This window comes from Telmatherina bonti, assembly GCF_933228915.1.
Source record: "Telmatherina bonti genome assembly, chromosome: 2".
NCBI lineage: Eukaryota > Metazoa > Chordata > Actinopteri > Atheriniformes > Telmatherinidae > Telmatherina > Telmatherina bonti.
In genome coordinates, this window is record NC_136620.1 from 31,580,198 (window position 1) to 31,606,534 (window position 26,337).

Below are 26,337 nucleotides of genomic sequence, written 5' to 3' on the forward strand. Positions count from 1 at the left end.
TTGGAATGCTAAAAAGCCCCCACAAAGGCCCCATTCACTAGTGGAGCAGAGGAGGAGGAGCCCAGCAAGAAAGAGGAACTCTCACACACAAAGAGTGAAACATCACTCTGAAGAGATAGCCACCGGGGTTAATAACAAACATATCATTAGAGATAAAGTGGCTGTGGGCTTGCCAAACTATCTTCTTTCTGCTTTCTGCAGGGAACGTAGAATTCACAACAATAAATTGCAGTTTTATGGTGCTTTTTTTTTTATGAATTTGTAAGAGAGCATTGGAAATGAAGCTTCACATAGTTACAGAAGCAACTAATCAAAGTACAGAACATTGAATGATTTGTTTGTTTCACCATGCACCAGAGGGAGGCAACAAAGACAACAAATCCGTACACAGTGTAAGTTTCTATCTCCTTATAACAGTCTTCCACTGGCATGTTATTAATTTGATGCTATATGTATGATTATGTGATATGGTTTTTTGACCTTTTACATAAGACCAATCTTTGGTAATTTAACAAATATCAATACTTTAGAGCGCTCAGAAGTAAAAAAAAAACAACAAAAAAAAATGAAAAGACGTAAAAATATATGGTTGTTTTATTAGAATTTTACATTTTCTTTATATATCAAAACCTCTAAAAATGAACAATCAATCTATAAGCATAACTGTTAGTTCTAGCTGTGATGTTGTGATCTTCCTCTGGTCTACATGGCATCACTGCTGCATGTGTAAGAACAATAACATAGAAAAAAGCAAAAACAAAACAAAACAGCAAATAACAGAATAGCACTGGCTATTGAGATGTGGCCATGGGAAAAAAGAAAACAAACCAACACACACAACCACACACACACACACACACACACACACACACACACAATCAAACCTTCTCAAAAACAGAAATAAAGAAAAATAGTCCAAGTGTTCTCTTAACTGTTCGTGGCAAAGAGTTTCAGAGCCAGTCTTTCTCTGAACTGTCCAGTCTCGACCACTGAGGAGTATAAATATTAGTATAAATAGTTGTCTAGGTCTAACAATCAAAAAGGATGTCCATTTGATCTGCATGGTCTCTCTTCAGACCATATACATGCAGATAAAGAGAACAGTAGGGATGCAGCCCCAGGCACAAACAGGAGAGGCTAATCTTTATCTGACCCCTCTCTTAACCAGCCTCTTCCTCTCCCTCTTGCCCTGCAGCTCTTCTTATACTGGTGTGTTGTTACGTTTCAGTTCACTGGGTGAAGGTGGGATGCGGTCTCCAAGCTTTGTAAAGCTGGTAGAATGGCTAGGCTTTGTAGAGGGCTCGTCAGGGTCGGGTGCTCTCTGTCGTGGAGGCAGGGTAGAGCACCGGGCTTTGCCCCTGGAGCGTGGCAGCTGAGGAGGAGGGCCTTTCAGCACAAAAAGTTCACTTGAGGCTTGGGGCTGCTGGGCCAATGGCGGCTGTGGAAATGATGGGGATACGGGTGTGTGTGGGGGAGAGAATGGATCAGGTGATGCGGATGAGGAAGAGGCCAGGGGAACAAGGGGAACGAGTGTGGCCTGCTGCTGGAACCGTGTGAGGCTGGTGGAGTAACTGGGCCGTGGCAGGCTATAACAAGCCTCGGTGCCTTTGTGGCGGGAAGGCAGGGTGGAGCAGCGGGACTTCACCCTTGAGCCTGTCTCTTTGGGGGGAGGAGCAATTAGGGAAAAGATCCTTGTTTCAACATCTGATGCTGTGATTTCTGTTCTGGAACTCTTGAGGCTCTGGGATGAGCCGCGGTGAGATGATGGATGGGATGGAGTTTCCTTGTCTTTCTGGTCTTGTTTGGAGTCTGACCGTAGAAGCTCGGCTGTGGTTGGCAAGGGCTGTTCATCTGCATGATAAAGGATAAAACAAATTATTCATTAGACATGAGCAAGGCTTTATTTGGCACTAACAGTGATCTTAAACATAGTGACATGTACAAGAACACACTGAAAGTTCTTTCCCTCACCTAACAGGCCCATTTCACTCATGAACATGTCCAGATCTACTGTAAATTTCTCATCTTCAGGTGCCTGTGCTTCATCTTCATCATTATCATCTCCTTCCTTTTGTCCTTCTTCCACTTTTTCTTTTCCTTCCTCCCCATTGTCCTCTCTTCCATCTTCCTCCTTCACTTCTCCTTCTTTTTTTATTTCTTTGCCTTCTGACTCTACACCATCATCCCCTTCTCCATCTCGCTCTTCTGCGTCGACTTCAACTTCTTTAACTGACTTCTCAAACTCTGGATCACTGTCATCAATCCCCCTTGGCTCGTCCTGATTGATTTCAACTCTCACTTCTTCCTCCTCCTCCTCCTCGTCCACTTGATGCACCTCTTCCTCTTCTGATGGGGCCTCCACCACAATATCTATGTCAGTAGGGAAAAAGGGAATTGATCGTTTTGGGGAGTGACTTTTGGCACATGCTTCTTGATCTTGATTAAGCAAAAACTCCATCAAAGCCATGTTCTCTTTTTTCAGCTGTTCCCGCAGCGATCGTGGCACATCTGGGATCATCCATGCAACCAACATACTGAGGAACATGGCAAGGTTCTGTTGAAATAAAAAAAAGGAAAAAAGAAAAGGAGGGTGTAAAAATGAAAATTGCTTTTAAGAGAATGCCGTAAACTAGCTGCCCTAGTTACATCATGTTTACGAAATTTAGTTTAAAATATAGCTAGAGCATAAGTTGGAAAATCCTAATTAGTGGGACAAGTAAACCACTTTGGTTCTGTGATAAATCTGGACTTAATAAAATGACAGTCCAAGTTTTCACAGTGTATTTTGAAACATTTAATCATTTCTAACCTATTTTTTCATCAATATGAGCAAATATTATACAGAACTCTTTGTAGTTGTGAGAGAAGAGTGCTGCATTCAGATCAGGATGCATCAGCTCATTTCAGGGGAGGAAGAGCAGCACTGGTGCATGTCTACAAATCTATTACATTATCCATCATCCTTTATTACTCCTTTAGTAGTAATAAAGACAGATACACTGCCACATTAAGTGTTCAGACCACTAAATAAATAGATTAAATAGACTTTAAAAACATCAGTTTGACACATTTGTGCCGCAAAGCTAAGTAGTTATGAACATAGGGTTTGATCAGGAATCCTACAAGATGGAAAGAACTTACAGATTGTAGATACTGAAAGATAAACCTCTCTCACTGCAGCCTTCTTCCAGTTAGATCTTTCTGGTGTTGTGGGAATTTTATGTTCTTAGATTTTCATATATCTTATAATCCTTGGCATATATTCATTTCTGATTGTTGTTGTGTAGATCTGAAGAGGTCATGCTGAACTTAAGAATCTAAGCTTAGTAACACAGTGTCTGCTTATTCTGCTTGCAAATGTAGCTAATGTGTAGAGACCCTGATATGTCTGCCTTCAGATATCTGGGATCTGATTAACCAAAACACTCCCTTCCTTTAAAGAGTGTTACAGATGATAACAGACCATTCTTGTTTAGACTAACATAGATTTAGGGCAGGCAATTGACGCCCTTTTGCAAGGGTAAAAGGATGGTTTAGTCTAGAACTCTTTTATAGCATTTTCAGACTTTCCGCCCTGTCGGACCTCTGGGCTGTCTATCCAAATTGCAATTTGTATTACTCTGTTCTTTCTTATTTTCTGTTCAATAAACTTTATAATCTTTTTCACTTCAGAACCAGACACCTCGTCATTGACAGACCTCTTTCTACAACACTGTTAAAGCCATCAGATCATGTCAATATCAAATACCAAAAAAAGTTGTGATGCTGCACAAATAGTAGATAAAAACTGAATGATATAATGTGTATGGTGGCGTAGTGGTTAGCACAGCAAGATGGTCGCTGGGTCGAGCCTCAGCTGGAGGAAGGCTAGAATGGTAGTTTGCATGTTCTCCCTATGTATGTGTGGGTTCTCTCTGTGTTCTTCGGCTTCCTCCCACCGTCCAAAGACGTGCATGTTAGGCTAATTAGTTACTCTAAATTGTCCCTAGGAGTGAGTGTGAATGGTTGTTTGTCTCTCTGTGTGGCCCTGCGATGGACTGGCGACCTGTCCAGGGTGTACCCTGCCTCTTACCCAATCATTGCTGGGATTCCCTGTGACCCTTAATTGGATCAAGCGGTTAAGAAATTAAATGAATGATGTGTATTTGCCAGATAATGCAGGCCCATTTCACCAGAGATGAAGGCTTTTGAATCAGCTACAATAACAAGTCTCTTTTTTAGTGTGGAGGAAACAACGTCCATGATATCCAAAAAGTATTAATGCAGTATTTATGAATGGGCCTGGATCCGGAATAGACAATGGCGTTCTTAAATCACGCTGTCATATTTATTATTTCTTTGCATGGTAGAACTAAATCCAGAATTTGTAGATGGCATAGTGAACTGCTTTTATAGACAGTAATTTCTGAATGTGTTGCCCGTTCAGGGATTTCCATGACAAAAATGATCTCTGGTTTTAATACAGTGCTGCCTGAGAACCCAAATGTGACCAACATCCAATAGAAATGTTCGGTCATGTCCTTTTTTCTTCTTCATTTTTTTATTTATATATCCAATTATGATACTGACCTGTTGGAAATGATCTGATAAGATACAGCATGCTCCTCCAGGTGTTTCTTTGTTTAGATCACTCACTTTAGCATAATTTGCTTTGTGATTTTATTAGCATTTTATACAATGTCACAATGTTTTAAAACTGGAGTTGTACTAAGAGGCATGTGCTAGGAATGTTTTGAAAGTCACATGAAAGACTATGAAAATTTAATTTCCAAATAGATTTGTGAAACAAGTGGGAATGGGAGACCAGTCTGGTTTTATGAAAAATACAGATTCCATCTAACTAAAAACATTTTCCAGAATAGTAAGGTGTCTGTTTGCAACAATGGTTAATCTTTAAAGACAACATGAAGCATACAGCCAAGAAGACACAGAAGTGACTTTAGAATTACTCTTGCCCTGAAGGGACCCTAGCAGAATCTGGACCAGAGCTAAGTAGAGCTGTCTGGAAGGTCTTGTACACTGACACTTCTCAGTCAGACTGGTTGAGCTGGGGCAGTATTTCTCTGCCAAGATGAAAGTGCGCCAAGCAAGTAGGATCATTCCACTGATTTCAGGAGTTGTTGCCAAAGGTACTTGAGGTGTTAAGTGCGACAATTAAACGTAAGGCTTTTTTCCCTGATAAAATACTATGACTGTTATAATCAGTTTAAATAATAAATAAATAAATAAATAATCAAGTTTAAACAAAAAAAATCCAGAAGATTGTTTTTACTTTGCTTGTGGAGAATATTTAATATATTAATGTTAAGATGAGAAGAAAGAATTTTCTAACAAAAGATTTTCTGTGCTGACAGACAAAGACTTTTTTGCAGACTGAAATCAACATAAACTCTCTTCTAAATATTGATTTAGTACCTGGAAAAATATAACAAAGGCCAGTTTTGCAGCCAGGACAGACCAGTACTGTTTGGAGAAGGTGTAGGCGTCTGGTCCCCATGGTGGATCTCTGTAGTCTTTATACCTGAAAAACCCAGAGACTGTGAGGATAAGCAAGGAACAAGTTACAGCAGCAAGGCATACAGTATCAGTCAAAAGTTTATACATATTTTCCTATTAAATCTAAGGGAAAGTTGTGTCCAAACTTGTGACTGGTAGTGTATATGGCAGTCATAAAAAAAAAAAAAAGAAGGAAATCTGGTGATGTTAAGTTTTCCCTTTAAAAGACCTTGCAATTCATGGCACATTTTGCTGTAGAGGAAGAGTTAAGCTCCTGGCTAAAAGGTTTAAAGGAAGATCCAGGTAGGTCAAGGTAAGGAGAGTCACTCTGACCTGCACATGGTCACTCCTTTGATGAGCGTGGTGTTTGGTCCTGTGCCAGGAGAGAAGTTGCTGACGTTGAAGTAAGACAGCGAATGCTCTGTGTAGCCGTTCATGGTACCACTTGCACTGTACATGTACTGGTAAACCATTCGCGGAACAAACTCTGATGTGAAGGAGATGACGAATGCCTAAAGTGATAAACAAGTGGTCAAAAAAAAGAAAGAAAATCACCAAAACACTTCTTGGTTAATGCTTGACATATTCTGTAAATCGATATTATCCATTACACATCCATTACACTGTAATGGTAAATTCTTTCTAAAAAAAAAAAACCAAAAAAAAACCCCCCCAAAAAAAAAAAAAAAACCCAATTCATTTATTCATTTTTTGAACCACTTAGACTGATTCCAGGGAACCTTTCCCAGCAATCATTGAGTGAGAGGCAGGGTAAACCCTGGACAGGTCTCCAGTCCATCACAAGGCCAACACATGATTCATCAAACAACCATTCATGCTTACACTCACTCCTAGGGACAATTTAGAGTAACCAATTAACCTAACACAAAAATAATCTAAAAATTAAAAACAGTAACTTTTCACAATTCCATAAAACTGCTGTAATAAAGACAATAAATGTTTCATTCTTGAACCTGATTGACCCACACACACGCACACTTACATTGGTAATGACAGAAAACTTGCTGATTCCACAGAGAATGTTGTACCAAATCCCTGGAGACAGCATGTGCGTGAAAAGAGACAAAGAGAGAGAAGGAAGCGTGTCCGTCCAAAAGTGTTTGTGTGTGCGTGTGTGTGTAAATGTTTTAATGTATTTGTGTAAAGGAAAGGAAAGGGTCGGATTGGAGTAAAGAAAATGAAAGTGATTAAAAGTTCCAGGATAGATTTTTCACAGCCACATAGAAACTGACAGAGCAGACATGTTATCTTGAGAGATCTGTACCTATGTCTTTACACCTCACGGCATCGGGTCGCCGGACCTCAGTGACAAATTTTGCTGCGTCAAGGCGGATCTCAATGACATTGTTGAGTAGAGCAAATGCAGGTGCAAGTGGGAAGGAAGCCACGAACAGAGACACAAATCCGTACTGGATTACTGTATACATTAAACACACATACACATAATTAGATTACCACATGCAACAGCAGTAGTGACTAAATCAATGAATAAAGAAGTAAAAATAATAGGAAAGACTCACTCATTTCCATGTACTCTGAGCTGACACCTTCAAAAGGTTCAAGTGCAAAATCTTTGTGGAATTGTTGCTTTGGTCTCTTCTCTTCTGCTTCACTATCCTCATCTTCTGCTGCTCTTTTCTTTCCTTTTTGTTCCTGAATTGTTCTGTACATTTTCTTCAGCTTACTAAACAAAGAGAATGCAAATTTCAGAAACCATAAATTATTTCAAGGAAGTAAATATATATATTTGTTCCTAGAAAAGCTGTGATGAATAACGTGTAAATTTAATCAAAAACCAAATGTGCCTAATATTTAAGTGAATTGACTTATACATATAGTGGTGAAACCTGAACATAAGCAGCATATGAAGGCAGCTGAGTGTACTAATAATAGTGTAAACTCAAAGGGCATACATTAAAATATAAAGGCTTAGAAATGCAACTGATTTCAAAACTTCCATTTTTTTAAGGGTTTGGTTCTGGAAACATGCTTCATTGGAGATAGGACAGGTGCAAAGAAGTAAAACAGTTGTTTAATGCTAAAAATACATGCCTGATGTAACAATTCATGACTACTTAGGTGAATTAGCAAAAGGTCACGAAGATGATCTACATTAAAAAAGCATCTCAAAGAGGATAAGTCTTTCAGAAAATTTGATGAAAAATGTCAATACCCAGTTGGATGGAATCCATCTTCACCATCAAAGACAACTAACAATCTGAAAGATGACTGGTGTTTTATGGGTCAAAAAAAAAATCTGTACAATCATTGTCACTTGACTGTTATATATAAAACACTAAAGTAGCTGCACACTCAAAAAAAGAGGTACCAGCTTGTACCTAAAAAGGTACAAATGCTTGTCGCTGGGGGTGTACTCTTTTGAGAGACATTTCTGTACCCTTCAGTTCTGGTCTATTTTTGTACCTTATCAAGTTCAACCTTTCCTTATCAAGTTGCGTCTTTTTATGTTTTCACAGCATTAGGCCTGGTCCATGCAACTTAGCAATGTTATCTTATCTTTAATCTAGAAATAATCTTCAAAAACTCAAAATACTGACCAGCCATACACTTAGTTTGCAGCATCTGACCTTCATTGTCTGGTGTAGTAAATGACTGTTAAGTAGTACTACTGTCATCACTCAACTCTGCTCTAGTTTGTAACATTACAGCCATTAACATTACATTTTTCAATGCTGCAGGTACCCTTATGGTCGAAATGGTACAAATTTGTACTTTATGTCACTTTGAACCCTTTTTCGTACTCTGAAGGTGTGCTTCTGGTCTCTTAAAGACCAGTATTGTACTTTTGAGAGAACATTTCTTTAAAATGTACCTATAGGTACAGAAATGTCCTGATCTTGTACCTCTATTTTTGAGAGTGTGGTTGTATAAGCACTCCTCATTTCAGAGCTTTATGAAAAGGAATTTTAGGTTTGCAGCCCTTGGGTCAGGAGTCACCAACTCTGGTCCTCGAGGGCTACCACCCTGCAGGCTTTTGTGTTTCCCTGGTATAACACACTTTACCCAAATCAATGGCTCATTAACAAGCAGGTGCACAGGTTGTTGGAGAAACTGATATGTGACAACATGACTTCTGTATAAATTTGCAAGAAACTGGATTTGTGGATTGCAGTTCAAAACCAAAGCAAGCCCAGAACTTCAGTGCAGCTGATAATCTACACCAGGGGTGCCCAAAGTCTGTCCTTGAAAGCCGCTGTCCTGCAGGTTTTTGATGTATCCCTCTTCCAAGACACCTGGCTTCCATTGAATGGATCCAAAAGACAATGAAGTTCTGCGCAATGACTGATTAATTCAGGCGTGTTGGAACAGGTATTCATGGAAAACCTGTAGGTTTGTGGCCCTCCAGGGCCAGAGCTGGACACCCCTGATCTACACAATGGTCCAAAGCATGCCACTAACCTCACGTTTATAAACTTCTATTGTTGGAATCAAATTCAATATAAACACATAATTTCCAATACACTAAAATGTTCTTTGCAGTGTTTGCTAATTCATCTTTGTTCTATCTTCAGTTTAATATGTTAATCAATACGTACGGAATGAGAACCTCAAACACATTGTTTTGAATGAGCTGCTTTCCGAGCATAATCATGCTGAGCTGGATGCACAATTCAATGAGGCAGCCCGGAGGAGCGCACTGTGGAATGCAAAACACATATTTGTTTAAAACGGAGATGCTTATTTACCTTTACATGGACAAACACAATAATTAGCAATGTGCGAAGCCGCACTTACCTCCTCCATGCGGTAGTCTCCGAAGACATAAACATAGTCACCGGGTCTCCCAGCAAATCTGCATAAAAACACAACCGTGTCACATGATAAAGAATGAAGCTGGACAACAGCTGAAACTTTGCTGGAGAAAGAAAGTGATGCACACCTGCCCTTGAAGAAGGCAACATAGAAAATGGGTGCAAAGGCGTTCATGGATTTGAGGAAGAATGACTTGAAGATTAGCCTCTCTTCAAACTCTTCTTCTGTCTTAGGAAGTTCTGTTGAAAAGAGGACACAAATGTAAATTAATCATCAGTGCAAGTTGGAAGTATTCATGATTTCTCATTCTGAGAAATTGTGATTGACAAACTTTTGAAATTACTGATTCATTCATAAATCCTTACTGTATGTAACGACTTACTATTATATATAGAATAAAACATTCAAACATGACAAGCGTCATTTCAACAGTTTAACATTTCTCCAATAAGACAACATCAAAAGCAACAATATTAAGTTAAAATTTAATCATCTGCTTTCCGTTTTGTCTCAAAATAAATAAATAAGGTACCAAGCTCAGTCAGCCACACAGCGATCGCTCCATAGACCTCTTCCAACACCAGAACGACCAGCATGTTGAGGATGATTCCCGTAGTGGTGACCGTCATCCTCACACTGGCCTTTGCTTCAGGATCAGGGTTCATGGACCACACACTTAACATGCAGATACGATAAACTACCACCCCAAACACCGCTGAGCAGGTTACGAAGATCTGGACACACAAAAAATGTATGCAAACAAGAAGAAAATGTTCATTATTAAGATTCCTGAGGGTAGCATTATGCAGATATTGCACTTTGTCTATAGAAATATAATTTAATTATATTTCATTTTTAGTGTGGATGCTTTATTTTTGTTTAACATGACTTTAATGAGAAGTGATGACAATTTAGGGGCACTAGGGTTGACATTGAAGGCTTAGGTGGATTGAATGGATGAATTTGGAGAAGTCACAAACATTATCTCCATAAATAAACAAAGATTATGAGAGCTGAAAATAAACATCCCCTCATATCATTAGGCACATTGCATAATTGCCTAAATCAAATTTCAAGGCTTTATAGGCAGTGATGCACAGTCAATCAGCAATATTAGTGGAGTACAATCATTCAGATATAAACATTTAGGCAATGATATCACTTAAGCAATTATGCTATGCGGCTAATGATATTTATAAACGAATCACAATAATGAGCCCTCTGTCTGGTAATCTACTTGATCTTGTTGATTAACAGGGGGATTAACAAAGAGGCGGGTTGAATAACTGAAAGCGAGAAAAAGAAGAAAGCTTGAATGCAGTACCAGCAGCAGCAATGTGGACACATTGATGACGTAACCTGACAGGTGATCCTCAATGTCCAGTGATTCTGGTTCTTGCTGTTAAGACAAACATGCATGTCATTATGGTGCACAGGAAACAAACATATACCACAGTGCACTGCCCTGAGTGATGGGCTGTAATGCCGAGCACATGTTCTGCACACACACGCACACGCAGAATGGCAGGTGCATGTTTGCCATCTGAAAGGACAGAAATCTCCTCCCCTTCTTACTCTCCCTCCTCCCCTTTCAGTCTCCACCAGTAATCTGGGCTAATCTCAGGCAGGTAAGCCGCTTTGGACTCAACCACACACTGTTGGTGAAGGGATGGGGGGGGGCACATTTTGTGCCAACATAAACTGTCAAACAGATAACTAATATAACTGTATCTCTGAACAATTAGACTGATAACCTGTGGAATTACTTTTATCATAAAATGTATTTTTTTAAAAATCTGCAAAATCAGCTGAGGATGAATCAAGTAAATGAGTACTTTGGCATACTGGCCCTCCCCACAGCCCCACCCACCAAGAAGCTCATCCCACATAATTTACACTTGAGAGTCGTGCAGTGATACCTGGGAGCCCAGCATCTGGTCAGTTTCTCCATCTACACCATCTCCAGCTGGAGGCAGCTAAAAGAGACAGTAAAAATGGTGTGAGACACAGTATAAGGGTCTAAGTAAACACATTTTACAAAATGTAACTAAAGGATGGAATGCATGTTTTACCTTCTTTTTAGCCTTTGCTTTCGCCTTAGCTTTTTTCTCCTGCAGTGCTTCTTCATATTCAGGCCTCAGTTCATCCTGCAATGCACACACATGTACACACATTACTTGGACATACATGCACCTGAATGTTAAAAATCATGTGTGCTACAGCAAAAAATTCTAGATAGTGCCTTTGTATTTATTTACAATTTTATGCCATATTAGTTTCAATTATGGTAATGAATATACAGTAACTGCTCTAAAATTGTGCTAAGGACACCTAAATTAAAGCAATCATCTGTAAATTTATGAACATCTTCCAAATATATCTACATCCAAAATAATTCTACTTCTCTTTTGATATTGATTTCTGAACTTCTGCAGTATATATCTATATCATGACATTGTTAGTAACTACATACTACTAAACTACTAAACTACTAAAAAAAAACAAAAAAAACATTTTCATAACAATTGAAAGTACGAAAGTAAACCATTTTTTTTAGATTTTATACTATGCCAGAGGAGGGTACAATAAACGTGCATAGAAACATTCCCACCTGGACTCGCTCCTTCAGGCAGCCCAGATATACATGAGAGACAGAGGAAGGAGGGGAGACAGAAACAAAGCTGCGTCAGGCTGCGAGTGTTTGTGTTGCGACCCTGCTGTATCATCTTATCCAGGAGGTGCCCTTTAAGACCAGGGCCAATCCCATTACATCCCTTCACAGGGTTAATGCATGTATACATGGCTGTCCATGAGTATTCCCTCTCCCAAGAGAAGCTATGATTGGTGTCATGGGTCACAAGGTTATGACTCATGACGACCTCGTGTAAAAAAACAAAACAAACATATATATATAGAAAAACTGAGAAATATTATTTGAACTAATTTAACGTGATAAGGAGAACTATCACAAGGGATTTGATTGTGTCCATTCTCAGATAATGCACACATGGCATTCTTGCATATGTATTAATACCTCCTCATCCTCCAAGCTTGTCAGGTCCCAGCTATGTTTCAGACACATCTGTCGCCTCTTCCAGTGCTCAAGGAAGCAAGCAGCTACAACACATCACACACAAGGAATCTGTTAGAAACCACTGTGATAAAAAAAAAGATAAAAAGAACTCATGGCTTTTAAAGAACATTTTGCTGCTGGGGAACATCATTATTAGCTAGGAATTTTCTCAGTGAGTTGTTACAGCTCCCATAGTACCATTGTCTTAACATGGTATGTATTATCTGAAGCATCTGATAACTCCAACCAAGCATCTTTGTCATCACATGCCAGCCAAAACACTGTAAAGCTCTTTATTTTCAGTTCTAATATGGGACTAAAGTTGGATTTCACATTGTCTCTGGCAACAGAACTTATAAAAAAAGCAACATATACTGAATTTAATTACATTATTTTAATAGTAGGACCATGGATGAGACACTTTTTTCTACTGCTGTTAGGACATCTTCTACAAAGGCAGGACTAGCCAATCATCACAGCAGCATGAAACCAATGTGGCACGGCGATGTAACAAAGAGATTTCATGTGTGTAAAGCACAAATTGGCATTGAACTGGGGAAGTTTGCAACCAGTTCTGAGTACATGAGGGTTAGAGATCTTATCAGAGTAAGCACAGCAACTGTTGTCTACACGGCTGACCTAGGGTCACTTGATAAAAAAAAAAAGAGCTGGGTGTAAATCCTCACTCTCTGCTTATAAAGCATGCTGTCAGGATTTGTAATCCGGGTCGCACGGATTTGAAAACAACCTCTTTCTTCAGACAACAAGAACGCTGCCTGTGCGTGCGGGACTACAGCCTTGTTGTATGTTTCTTACACTTGACTGTTTTCTGTTGCTCCCACCCAGCTGTCATAGCTATAATTTTATTCCAATTTTGTATTTGAGTCCCGTCTTTCTTCAGGAATCCATTTTCCTCATCTCATAAACCATAGTTTTTTTTTGTCATATTATTCCTTCTGATTTACTTTTATAAGATATGTAAAGATTTCTGTTTCTGCTTCTGCCAATTCCAAACATGCAACAAGTTTTTTTTTTTCTTTTTTCAGGTGCTTATGTTTTTTTAATGTCTGTTGCACATCATATCTTGGTGATAAGCAAGCTAAACAAAATGCAAATGTGTGTGAGTCTTCCTAACATTATTTAAAAGTAAGTCTCTTGAAATATACTGTACTTTTTTTTTTGTTTTCCACACGTTGCAGATTTTCTGTTTTTATTCTTATGAAGCACTTTCTGACCTTGTGTCTATGAAAAGCGCTATATAAATAAAGTTTATCTCATCTTATCTTATCTTACTTGTTGCACTGTTATTAGGAAGGTGAATTAAAGAGTGTAGTTACCCCACAGCGACATGAAAATGGCAAAGAGGACAGTAGCTCCATTGTCAAACAGGTATGAAGCTCGGGCCAGTGAGCACACCGTATTCAGACGCCAATAGTCACACACTGCGTCACACAGTGGACACATTGTGATGTTCAGGTTGTCATCACATGTCTCCTGACTGCAATAAATGTATGAAAACAACACAGAGAGCAAAATCTTGATTATTTCATAGCAACACCACAATGCAATTTAGATTTTTGGACAGCCTGCATACCTTGGCACATTGGTGTCCACAGTGAATATGCCGTACAGGAAAACAATTATGCCCAGTACAGACGGAGGAATGAGGAGCTGAGTATAAACACCCAGCCAGGCAAAATACAATCCAATCTGTTCTCCAAAGTACTTCCTGTTGACAAGAAGACAGCACATAAATTAGCTTTCTGAAATGCCGTTTTAGACCAATAAACAGAAGCATGACCAGTGTCTTAAATCCTTAATTCACTGAATACCCAGTATGCTATAAAAAATCTGAGGAAGCAATCCTGCCTCAGGCATGTCTTTAGGTACAAAATGCTAAAAAAGAAGAGATGTTATGGCAGCATTTTCAACGTGTTCATCATAGTACTGGAACGTGACATGTTTGTTAGGAAAAGAAGATTCTTGTTATAAAAATTGATTTTTACTACTTTGTTGATTTTTGGTGAAGGCATTAAAACGTTTTTTTTTTCATTTGAGAAAACCTCTAATTTTCTTTTTCAAAATGGAAATAATGGAAAATATGAATCTAAAATTAACATTCATTCCTTCATTCATTTATTATCCCAATCACTTTGTCTGATTAAGGGTTGCGGGGAAGCTGGAGCCTATCCCAGCAGTCTTTGGGCGAAAGGCAGGGTACACCCTGGACAGCTCGCCAATCAATTGCAGTAAAATCAACATATAAACTTAAAAAAGAATACTTTTTACTTAAATGTTCTTATGATATGTAACACAGCACAATCTATTCATAAACATACATAAAATATTTAATCAAATTTCAATTAGTTTGTGTTTTATGTTCAGCACAGCCACAAACTAAAGCTAGAATTGAGGCAGCTTTTTAGTACCTGATTAGGTCGACAGGCTGATATTTGAACATGACTCCATAGTTCGCCCATTCTTCATGGAGAAGCTGTACACAAACACATCACACAAAAGAAATTTAACAGACAAAGTCTTTTTGCACAAACTGATTAATACCATTAAAATAAAAAGCTTGGTGCACTGCAATTCTAAGGTAGAAGAACTTAGCAATGTGCTCCTTGTAGAAGTCATGGTAGTGTGTATGTCCTCTAGCATATAAATAAATATCTTATAAACATGTCAACAAGGTTAAAAGCTTGATTTTAACTAATGTTGGCTTCTTATATATCATAAAATGTACAGAAACCAAACTTTGTCCCAAATGCTCTTCACCTCTTTTTCAAACTTTCACACCAGACCACATTGCAGTAGGTTTTCATGCACGGTGATGTTAAAGTACCATTCGAGCTTGACTAGGCCATTAAAAGGCCTTTGATCCTCGTGCCACACCAAAGGAGAATCAATTTGTTGACTAATTACATCTGAATCTGCTATGATAAGTGATGATAGCCTCCTTTCACTCCATAAATTTGCTTTGATTTTTCTCCAGCTGAGCTAAAATGACACAGACCAGTACAATCTACAAACTTTTTTGCTAATGTCTTGTCATGTCAAGTTATGACTATGACAGCTTTGGACTCCTTAAACATTTTACTTTCTTCCAAATAAATGGACTTCAATCCCCTCTGGTTAGACTCTGCTCTTTAACTTCTGCTGGCTTATTCTTTTTCTGTAAATGCACATTTTGTAAAATTGTGCAAATGTCCAATGCATTGCAATTTCATTTCAGATCCGTTAATTCGTAAATTGAGCAACTAAAAAAAAACCCCAAAACATTTGAACAATAAAGGTAAAAAATTAATTAAAAGAAATTACATATATTACATTTGCTACTGCACCAACACAAAAGTTTCATGTGTGAGGTAAGGAGGGTATTTAACCCCCTTGGCCCTATGTTGTGATGTCACATGGCGGTGGCTTTAATGATGTAATGTGCCAACCAAGTCTGGATTTTGAGACTAATACATTCTGTACGTGTGGACAAATATTCTCGCTAACAGTTTCTGCAAAGAATTACCTGGTTTTTGTCTTTTCAGTCCCACTGGATGTACAGTATGCATCACTTATCAAACAAATTTCATGCATATAGCTGACTTAACAAGTTTAGCTCCTATTACAGAAATCTGAATCCAAAACAGGCCCCTTCTATAACATGATGCATATGATAATAGCGTTCCCTATTCTGTAGGTTTAAATTAAACCTGTTTACACCCACAAAAATCTGGACCGGAAGTCCAGATGGTATTTATATTTATTTAAAAACCCAGTCGGAGGTCGCTCATCTCACCTGTCTGTCATTTCGCTGATCTTTCCGTCCTCTCCTTGTGAATGACCCCTTAAGAAAAAAAAAAGTGATACACCAAATGATACACCAACTGAAAGTCAAAGCCTTAATTGCAGTTTGGTCATCAGTCTACATTAGTTATGCTGGCATGCATCTGTATTTGGTGATGATTTGGTTTGAGGCATGCTCTCTCTGAAGCAATCTGTGCAAACGTGACACCGACATCCGTCCATCAGCAGGGCGTCAAAATTGTTTTCATCTGATTTCAGCAGCAGTAGATTAATGATGTATCGAAACATGTAATAATGAACAACTCCAGCACGGAGTTCGGAAAAGCATTAATCAGGTACTGGGACTCTTTCTTTTTAAACAGCCATTTAGCCTGACTGACAAGTATCTGACACAGTTTATCCCTTATTGGGTACTTTTTTAAATACTTGGAAATTTACTTGCACAACCATAGAAAAGAATGTTTTAAGGCTGCATGGTTGCTTGTTTAAGCCCCAGCTTGGAGAAGGTTTGGAAAGGGGCCTTTTTGTGTGGCGTTTGAATGTTCTCTGCGTGGGTTCTTTATGCATACTTCAGCTTCATCCCACCATCCAAAAAACACAAATGTTGGTTTTATTTGTCACTTTAAATTCATCCTAGTAGTTAGTGTGAGTGTGAATGTGTTTTTGCCTCTGTGTTGGCCCTGCGAATGACTGCTAACCTGACTGCTAATTTCTTTGATGTGCTCCAGCTTCACCGCCACATTGAATTGGACTAAGCCGTATTTAATTATGGATTAGAACAGTGTTTTTCAACCTTTTTTGAGGCAAGGCACACTTTAAAAAAAAAAAAAAATCACAAGGCACACCACAAACCAAAATGTTTTTTTGTTTTTTTTAAAGTCCACATTAATAATATAAAGTCCATCTTGTCAAAGCCTCTTGAATATAAATCAGATAAACACAAAAAGAAGGAATTTTATTATCTTTCACTGGGGTATGTTTGAATGAACACAGAGCTGCTTTTTAGACCAATAAGGGGAAATTGGCTAATTTCTCAGGGCACACCTGATAATTTCTCACAGCACACTAGTGTGCTACGGCACTGTGGTTGTAAAACACTGGATTTGAAGACTCTAAAACTTGGATATTTTTTCTAAAATAACAAAAGATATACAGTAGTTAGTATAACAGTTACTGATAGTTTTTTTAAATTTCTATGTTCAAGATCGATCTCAATGAAATCGCTGGGATGCCGCCTCATCCTTGATGACCAGTAAAATAATTTCTAATTTCATGAACAAACATGCAGGGGAATTTTGTATGTCCATTGAAGTGTACGAATATGGTCATCTGCCCAATAAAGGGTTAGGTCACTTGTGCACAGTGAGGCTCTGTTTTACTCACATCATGCAGAGAGAATGCAGAGTCATAAACTCCCCGTGCCAATAATGAGCTGATGCCTTATGACACAAAAACAGGGAGTGTAACACACAGTTAATTTTAGGACAACTGGCAAAAGCTAAGCTAAAAAACTGATAAAACCGACAGAATGCATTTGTAAATTATGATGGGAAAAAATTTCAAACTCACCAGTAGTTTGGCAAGTATGTGTGCAGGTAATGCGTGAAATAATTTCTGCAACCTGGAAGTACATTTAGCATTGTAAAACAAGCTGTATGTGAGCTCACATAGAGCTGTAAAACAAACAAAAAATGTCCTCAGCAGCAGAAGACTGGATTATGGTGCTTGTTTACTCACTATTCTGCTCCGTGTTGCATTGTCAAATAGAGTTGCAGTTGACTTGATGTCATATCTGCAGGAAATCACAGGAGGAGGACATAAATATTCATGTAAGCAGAAGCAGACATATGCCCTATATCACACACATTTTAGATTTTGCATTTGCGCATTAAAAAGTTAATACTAAAAGCATTAATGATGCAGCAGCTTTACTACAAAACAGTTAAGCTACATTAAAATTCAAAACGTTTGGCTAATGTTGCATAATTTGTTATCTCAGTTTGTATGGCTGAACTTAATCCCATGTGTTTCCCCAACAGCCTCCCCTAAAGATGGATTGTTTTTGATACTCTTTCACTTCCTGTTTGACTGTGTGTGTATTTGTTTGTATTTATACCAGCTTATGTACTCACAGGTGGAGTTTGTCTCTGATGAAAGCGTGCTTAAGGGTTTTGAAGTGGACGCGTGACTGGGAGTCTTTGTGGATATCGTTGTCAGGGACGTCGGGCTGAAAGGGTCTGTTCAGGTTGGTGACAACAGAATCCCACATTCCAGCAACGCCGGTTCGTTTCCGCAATTCGCATTTCTGACCAGACGACAAACACTTTGATCAAAACTATTCAAATTCCACAGCTGTCTGCACACATCTCTGCTCACAGTAAGCCTCTCCAGATGGTCAAAAACAAGCTGCGTGGAGCAAAAATTTCAACAACCAGAGTGAATAAAATTACTGACCTTTTTGACAGGAACTTTGATCTTCTGCAGCTCTGCTTCCCGACTGAGTATTGACCATGGGATGTGCAGTCGGATAAAGCCTATACCATTTGACTTCTGAACATAAACACACACATTCACGAAGAGTTATAAAGAATCTAAAACTTAGGCACATAATTAATACAGCTTCTGTCTAGAAGTCTTGACAAGCACCAAGAAGAAATCTGGTAGAACTTGATAGCTGAATTGTTAGGTGACTTCAGTATTTCCAAATGAAGGGCCAAATTGAAGTCAAGTGGTAACTTAGTGAAGAACAATGACAATATACTGATCAATCGGACAATGATTCCATCACACATGGTTCCTGGTTAACTCTGAAGCAGCCAGTAAACAACAACAAAATTACTATTTATGTGTACCCCTAAAAAACTGAGTAGGTCTTGACTTATCTCTCATTAATTAACTACTTCTTGATGAGTATCCTGGGCTGCGCAAATATGGTATTTTATGTCTAAGTAATAAATGAGTTTTAAGTAGTATTGTTCTGTTCTTTAGCTTGTCTGAAATGGATCACAAAGAAAGTGATCAGAAAGATTCACGTTGATGGACAAATGATTGGACACACATGAATCTTCTTTAGATACATCAGTGTCAGGTGACTCATTATTATACACTTAGTGGTATGTCATGAAGTGAAAAATATATGAACAAATCATCAATCACATGGTCATCCTTGATTTAAATCCACACGAACTTATCACTAGTTGCTTAAAAAAAGGAAACAAATTAGAAATTTTAGTGTCCTTCTAATGAAAATCTTGACAATACAGTCTCCTGCACAACAATCAGTACGGTGACATGATGTTTTTTAATTCGGAATTAATAATTCAAAATTAAATAATTCGGAATTAACGTATTCTCCTGTGAGTTTACATGAAAATAGTAATTCCGAATGGAGGTTTAAATAAAACACGTCCTCACTTAATTCCTCTTTAGAGCGGTGTGTTGGGAAGGGTTCTGATTGGACAAAGGGTGCACATGACTTAAGACGTATACCGGAAATAAACAAAGTTGGCTCCCTGCTTCTTGTCTTTTCCGTTGTAACTTGTAAAAACTACATAATAAGTAACAGTTTCACCGCTATTTTTATTATCATTTTGAAGTAGCAGCTCAACACGAGGATACTACTTCACTTTTTGCAGCAACTGAGAAGGAGACAAAAGATAGACCACAGAACAAAGGAGGCAAAACAACGTGCGTCATCGGGACAGGACAAGGTAACGAGCATGCGCAGAACGACCAGAATTAACTTAGAGCGGAATCAAGGTTTACATGACAGAGGAATTAAATAGTTAAATTAAATAATTAAAATGCTACTAAATCAGCCACTTACATCGGAATTAAGTTTAATTCTGAATAGAAATTTGCATTAGGAATTAAGTGTTTACATGGTCGTTTTTCATCAGTTTAAAGCGTAATTAACTTTTATTCAGAATAAAACAGGAATTGAAACTCCCATGTTAACACAGCATATGACATACAGTTGCTACATAAACAATGTAAACATATGACAGCACTGGCATCTTTAACATATTTCTCCTCTTTCTGTAGGTCTTCCAGTAAAAAAGTTCAGTGCATGTTCCTTCTTTCCTGTCCTCCACCCCAACCAGTCCAGGCAGAAGGCCACCACTCCTACCGGAGGTTTTTCCAGGGAGGTTTTTCCCTTCTACTGTTGTCTTGTGCATGCTCAGGATGGGGGATTGGATTGATGTCTGGATGCGATACAATCAGTTGGTTGTCATTATCTGGGCTAATTGTTATGAATTGGTTCAAAATTATGTGTCTGTGAAGTGCCCTGAGATGACATTCTGGTGAACTTGCACCATACAAATAAAGCTGAATTATTCATTCATTATCCTAACCGCTTAGTCCAATGAAAGGTCGCAGGAAGGCTGGAACCTATCCCAGCAGTCTTTGGCGAAAGGCAGGGTACACCCTGGACAGCTTGCCAGTCCATCACAGGGCAAGCTGAATTAATCATATTCCTATTATTCACGTTATTGCATTACATATTCCTGATTAGCATGACAGAATTGTTGAGACTCTCACAACCTGCTCTCTTCTCTGAATTCAATCAATTAGCTTCATGCTGACAGTAAAGGGTCTCCAATTGTAAAACCACCAGCTTAAAGCTTTCATTTATTCTCAGTTTTGCCATACTACTAAATAAGGAAAGAAGCTTATTTGGTCATGCTATTAATAATCCTGCTTACTTTTTGTTTAGTACATTTAGCTCCAGACTTCATTAGCATGACTGTTTTTTTCTTTATGCTATTGGTGTTTGGTTTCAATGGTTTTAAGACAATGATAATTTTATACCTGTGCCTTAGAGATGCCCTGAATTGTTGTTGGTTGTTACACAATGTTCTGCCTTACAGCAGTGCAGTACTTTGGCCCCAAATAAATTTCCCTAACGGGCAGTTAGGATTAATTATTAATTATCCAAATTTCTGTGTGCTTTTATGTAAAGTGTATTCTTTGAGAATGCTGCTCTTTGTTATACTAAACTCCAGATTATAACTGTAGTATCTTCATACAATCACTGTGTCGAACAGTCTCCAACTTCACCAGCTGCATATTTATCATTTCCACATTTTTTCTGACATCAGTTCATTACAAAGCTTTTAGACTTGACGTATCAACAGTTATTTGAACGTTTATAGAGACAGATGAACACTATTTAAAATAATTAAGATGTAGTAAATTATAAATAAAAACAAACAACTCTTTGATATCATTGCTTATATATTTCTCCAGCAAATGTTGATAATATTCTTAGTGCACATCCATACAGCTAACAGACTAGATGAATCATAAAGTTATGACTGAATTTAATACTTTTCCAGCAAACTCTTTTGAAATGTGGATCACTCTCTAAGAAGGCCATGTAATCTTTGGCTCCAGTTACTTAGAGCTTGTGTTTTTTAATCCTCAACCAAAACAGCAGCTACAAATTACACACAGGGAGCAGCTTGTGCACAAACACACAAGCATCAATGCACACACCCTGGCAGGAAATAAAAAAAAAAAATACCCATTTGCACATATGGTAAAGTACATGGAAATATCACGGCACGCATTCATTTTGTCATTAGTGCAGGGGGAAAAGCCGATACACACCTCTTTGTCACGCTCAATCTCTAATCCAGCCTCTAGCAGTCCTGCTTCAAACTCCTCCCTCATTGAAGCCTTCTCCTCCTCAGACAGCTTTGATTCCTCTGCGTCTCCTGCAGCTGTACCTGCCTCCCCAGACTCTGCTTCTGCCTCTGTTCGATTTGCTAAAGGCATGCTCCCATTGGAGGAAAGGGAGATGCATGCTTTAGATGCCCTTCTCTTTTTGTATTTGTAGCAAAGAACATAGTCCACTTTTCTCTTGCCATCAGAAAAAAACAACCCAGGTCCTATTTCGATGCCAGACTCCTAACAAACAAAGACAGATTGTTAATTGGATTTGAGATGAGTCACGTGTATGAATCTTAGTAAATGCTATGACATAGAAGCATTTTAGTTGTGGAAGCCCATACTGGTGGTGGAGATTCATCGCTGTCGAGAAGGTTGACAGGCCCTCCATTGGCAGCATCAAGTCCAAACCCCGACAGAGATCGGGCCAACGTAACAAGTGTCGCTGAGTGAAAGGACGATGACTCACTCATTGCTGTTGTGAAAGATATGCACCCTTTTCCGTTTCATCCCTCTGCAAGAGCACAAAAAGTAAAATCGGAGTTCATTCTTGCTTGCTGAGAAAGATTTCGGCAAAGTTAGTGGAAAAAGTTTCTCTGTATTGACCTTTATTTTAAGTCTGAATGTTTTAATTTTTTTGTATGCAAAATTACACCACAAATATTGGCCTATTTTCTATGTAAAAGTTAGTTACTGCATATCTACAGCTTTGTAAATAAATGTTGCAGATTTTTAAAGTATATCCTATGATAAATGTGATTCGCCTTTAAACTGTAAATCAGAGTTATGAAAAAAACTATTTATTAAAGGAAAGCAATGCATATTCTGAGATTTGCATTTGCTTACCAGTTAATCTGAAAATATTACCAAATGCTTGTGAGAGAAAAGACACAGTGGCACAGTGGTATCTGTTTGAGACTGACACGTTAAATTTAAGCCAAAGTTAAGCTGTCTTGTCTCTGTTTTTTCACTCAATTGAAACTGTGGATTCAGATTAAGCACACACTGAAATCCAGGCGGCACAGTTTACAATCTGTTGGGGGTAATTTAATCACTGGGCTCATTCTTTGGGCCTGAAGAATGAATTAGTAAATGATGATGTGGTCAAGTTTACACTGGAATGACTGGTTGTTTCAGTTGGATATAATATGTAAATAATATATAAATATGAATAATATATATTTATAACTGACTTCATTTTGCAGCTAAGAGTAATAGCACTTGAACTAATAAGTGATTGGAAATTATTGTCATAGTAAATTATAAATAATCATAGAAATGCAGTGGACATGCCCTTGTGTGTTTGGTAGAACCTCAGTCTATTGGTGAAAAATGAAACAAAACAGAGGAATAAACCTGAAAACATAAATACATTTCTGAAAGATAAAAAGCAAAGAGAACATTTCAAAGAAAAAAACAGCAAGCACCTCAAAACAACTAAAATTAGTTTACAACATTCACAAAGTACTACATTTGAGAAAGCGTTGCATAAAAACCATTTGAGAAAATGCAGCAGATTACATAAAAAGAGGCTGTTGTGTTTAGCACTGATTCTCTCTGTGGTGAGAAGCTGATTAAATCAATGAGTTATCGGGGGCAGTGACGTCACTCAGTGTCATGAAGAGATGAAAAACACAGGCTAAAATCCAATACTTGGTGTATTCCACACACTTAATGATCTCAGAATAGATTAGAAAAAGCTCTACCCACCTGACACATAAGGGAAAGCCATCTTAAATGTAAACAAACCAGACAGCATATGAAGTGCTTCAACAGGCAATCTACTTACACATACTATGCACTATTATCCAGGGTAATCCCAGTTAGCCAAGAATTAGCAAGGGGAAACACAGAAATAGAGAAAATAAAGTCTGAACTGTGATATCTTGATTAGCGGTTCAAACCTGTCAGCTCCATGTAAACACAACATACCGTCCAACAGTGATGTTGTTGTGACCGATCATCACATGACATGGTCATCTATTGTATGAAAAGTCAAAAGACTCAGTGAGCCAAATGTTCGATACTGGATTATGATGGCATATGCGTTTTCACACCTCAGTATCATTCTTCAAACCCTTGCAATCTTTATAAAGCTGTTTCTTTCTAAAAGTTCCATCATGTCAACATTGGAATATACCTGTAAAAATGATAATAATAATAATAATAATAATAATAATAATAATATTTATCATGATATTCCCATCACTGTACAATTCTGAGGGACACTTTGTCACTTTCTGTTTGAAATGGTCTATTTCTCTTCCTGTAGCCTTAAACCCCCTTTGCCTGACAAGTCAGCTGATTGGTCAACTAACTGTTCTTTGCTTGCCAACAAAGTCACTAAATGAGCATTATGCAAATGTGTTTCATGCTTATTTAGACAAGTGAGAGGATGAACTACTGACAGAAAACGTGGTGCTACAGGACCAGTATATTCACTGGGATTAAACAACTTACAGTGTGTACTGGTGCTATAAAAAGTACAGAAAATCTATAGCACTTTTACGGTATGGCTGTAAATATGATATATGCAAATATGCAAATGTGTGCACTTTTGGCAGTTTACTTCTTGGTCATACTTCTAATGAGCAGATATGAAATAAACATTTTGTGGGGCAAAATAAATTATTCTATCATATTTTTAGATCAGCTTCATAGGCTAGAAATAGTACCCTTTGTAAAGTTTATTTAAAAATTTTCCATCCTCATTTTTAACATGATCGGTAAGTTGCGATTGATACCCATTATATTATCCTGTTCAACCTAAATGGAAACTGTGAAATTGTTGGAAAGCATGAGGCTGAAAATAAATAGCAGATTCAGTAAAGGAGGCAATTATTAGTTTTGTTTCGTTTTGTATTATATATATTACAGGGGCAATAATGTTGTTTAGATGTAATGTTGTTTTTCTAATCTGCAGAAACTGCTCTTTTTCCACCAGATTGTCAGAAAATAACTATGCAGACACCCAATTAATTAGGTTTAACTGACTTAAGTTAAGGCACATGAATGTTTTGAATAAAGCTTTCAGCTTTTTCCTGTCCTCACATTTTTCCCTTGCTGTTGCTGTTTTAATTTCCTTTCTTCTTTAGCAGGAAAGAAATCATCTTGTTTCATAACTCTTTTGGATATCATTCAAAGGTCCAGATTCTCTCTGTGACCAGCTATCTTTCTCTTCCCTGATAAGCTATTTTGATCCCGAATATTTGTACTAATATGTCCAAGATTTGGTCAAATATGGTTATTTAACATGTCACTATTTAAATGTCCAAGTGACTTCAGAATATTTATATGGCCCCTTTCTTGCCAACGTCAAGGGCGCGCAGTTAAATTGTGTTTGCGTCTCGGCGCGGAGCTTAATAATGCCTGTAAGCTTACTGTCAGCTCAACGACCGAAGTTGGAGGGTCAGCTACACCCTCAGACCACAACTATGGGAACAGGTGCTCTAAAACTGCTCTTCTAAAATACAGCAGAATGCACATAATCTATAATGACTGTTTCTTGTTCTTTTCCAATGCCAAAACAACCATCTTAGTATCGCAGACTTTTACCAAACTTTCACTTTGCCAAGACACCTGCGTTCGCTTTTACTGGCGCTCTCACACAAAAACATTGCTTAACAAACTATATTCGACTGATTAATTTCCATTTTGACAATCGTTCACTGGGCAGTTGTCCCGAGCTATTTGTTCACCAAGTAGCCAATGCGTTGAACGAAATGTTTACTGGCGCAACAGTTGTGCGCACTCTGATGGTCGGATGGCAGATGTCCGCAGCCCCCCCGCCCCGCTCCACTCCACCGCAGCCACCGGGGAAGTCAAATATAAATTACACTGGTTCAGGTCGAGCTTTGTTTATCTTTGTGGCCACAGAACACCTGCGGGCATTTCAAAGACGAGTGCCAAAGTGCAAACTGACGTCACTCAGGTTGACAACAGCGCACAGATAAGAAGGCAGGAGTGGCAAAGGTCTAAGTTTAATTGTGTTTAATATCAAAGGAAAGTTAAGAAAACAACAAATAAATAAACAAATTAAAAAAAAGAATTTACCAGTGTTCGCGGAGGATCAGTTCTTCTTTAGGGAGATCACTGATAAGACATTGCATCGCCCGAGGGGCTGAGATGGTGGACAATCCGCGCGCGTTCCCGGAACCACTGGCTTATTGCGCGTGAACAGGACAGCTAATTCCCTTAGTGTTCCATACGGAATGGAGGGAAGGTGGGAGGCATATTAGTGAGCCGCGCGTGTAAACCAGCAGGGAACACACAGCTTACAGGTGATCAGAGTTGAAGCGGAACCTCCTCTATCCTATACCGGCACCCCGTGCAGACTGAACAAATAGATCAATCAAGCATTACAAGAAAGCAAATAATACAAGCTTGTCTTTATTAACTCGTGTTATTATTATCATTATTATTATCAATTCATTTGAAGCAGCATCCAATAGTAGCAAACACTTTTCATAAAAGGGCTGAAGATCAGTTAATGTTAACAT

General features: G+C 38.3%; 1 protein-coding gene across 1 annotated transcript; it reads right to left on the reverse strand.

Moving 5' to 3' along the window:
- Window positions 1-1,201: 1,201 nt before the first annotated feature.
- Window positions 1,202-22,314, reverse strand: LOC306770287 (anoctamin-1-like; the record flags this gene model as incomplete). Its single annotated transcript, XM_079259137.1, has 26 exons — window positions 22,183-22,314; window positions 21,779-22,078; window positions 18,620-18,715; window positions 18,298-18,470; window positions 17,903-17,957; window positions 17,735-17,786; window positions 17,549-17,604; window positions 16,158-16,205; window positions 14,794-14,858; window positions 13,959-14,093; window positions 13,702-13,862; window positions 12,299-12,408; window positions 11,364-11,438; window positions 11,211-11,267; window positions 10,616-10,690; window positions 9,824-10,025; window positions 9,419-9,530; window positions 9,274-9,331; window positions 9,075-9,175; window positions 7,038-7,201; window positions 6,782-6,934; window positions 6,500-6,552; window positions 5,830-6,008; window positions 5,416-5,521; window positions 1,972-2,554; window positions 1,202-1,851 (listed from the first exon to the last, which is right to left on the reverse strand). Exons 1-26 carry the CDS (start codon window positions 22,309-22,311, stop codon window positions 1,202-1,204), a joined length of 3,948 nt encoding a protein of 1,315 aa, XP_079115263.1. The 5' UTR covers window positions 22,312-22,314.
- Window positions 22,315-26,337: the final 4,023 nt, after the last annotated feature.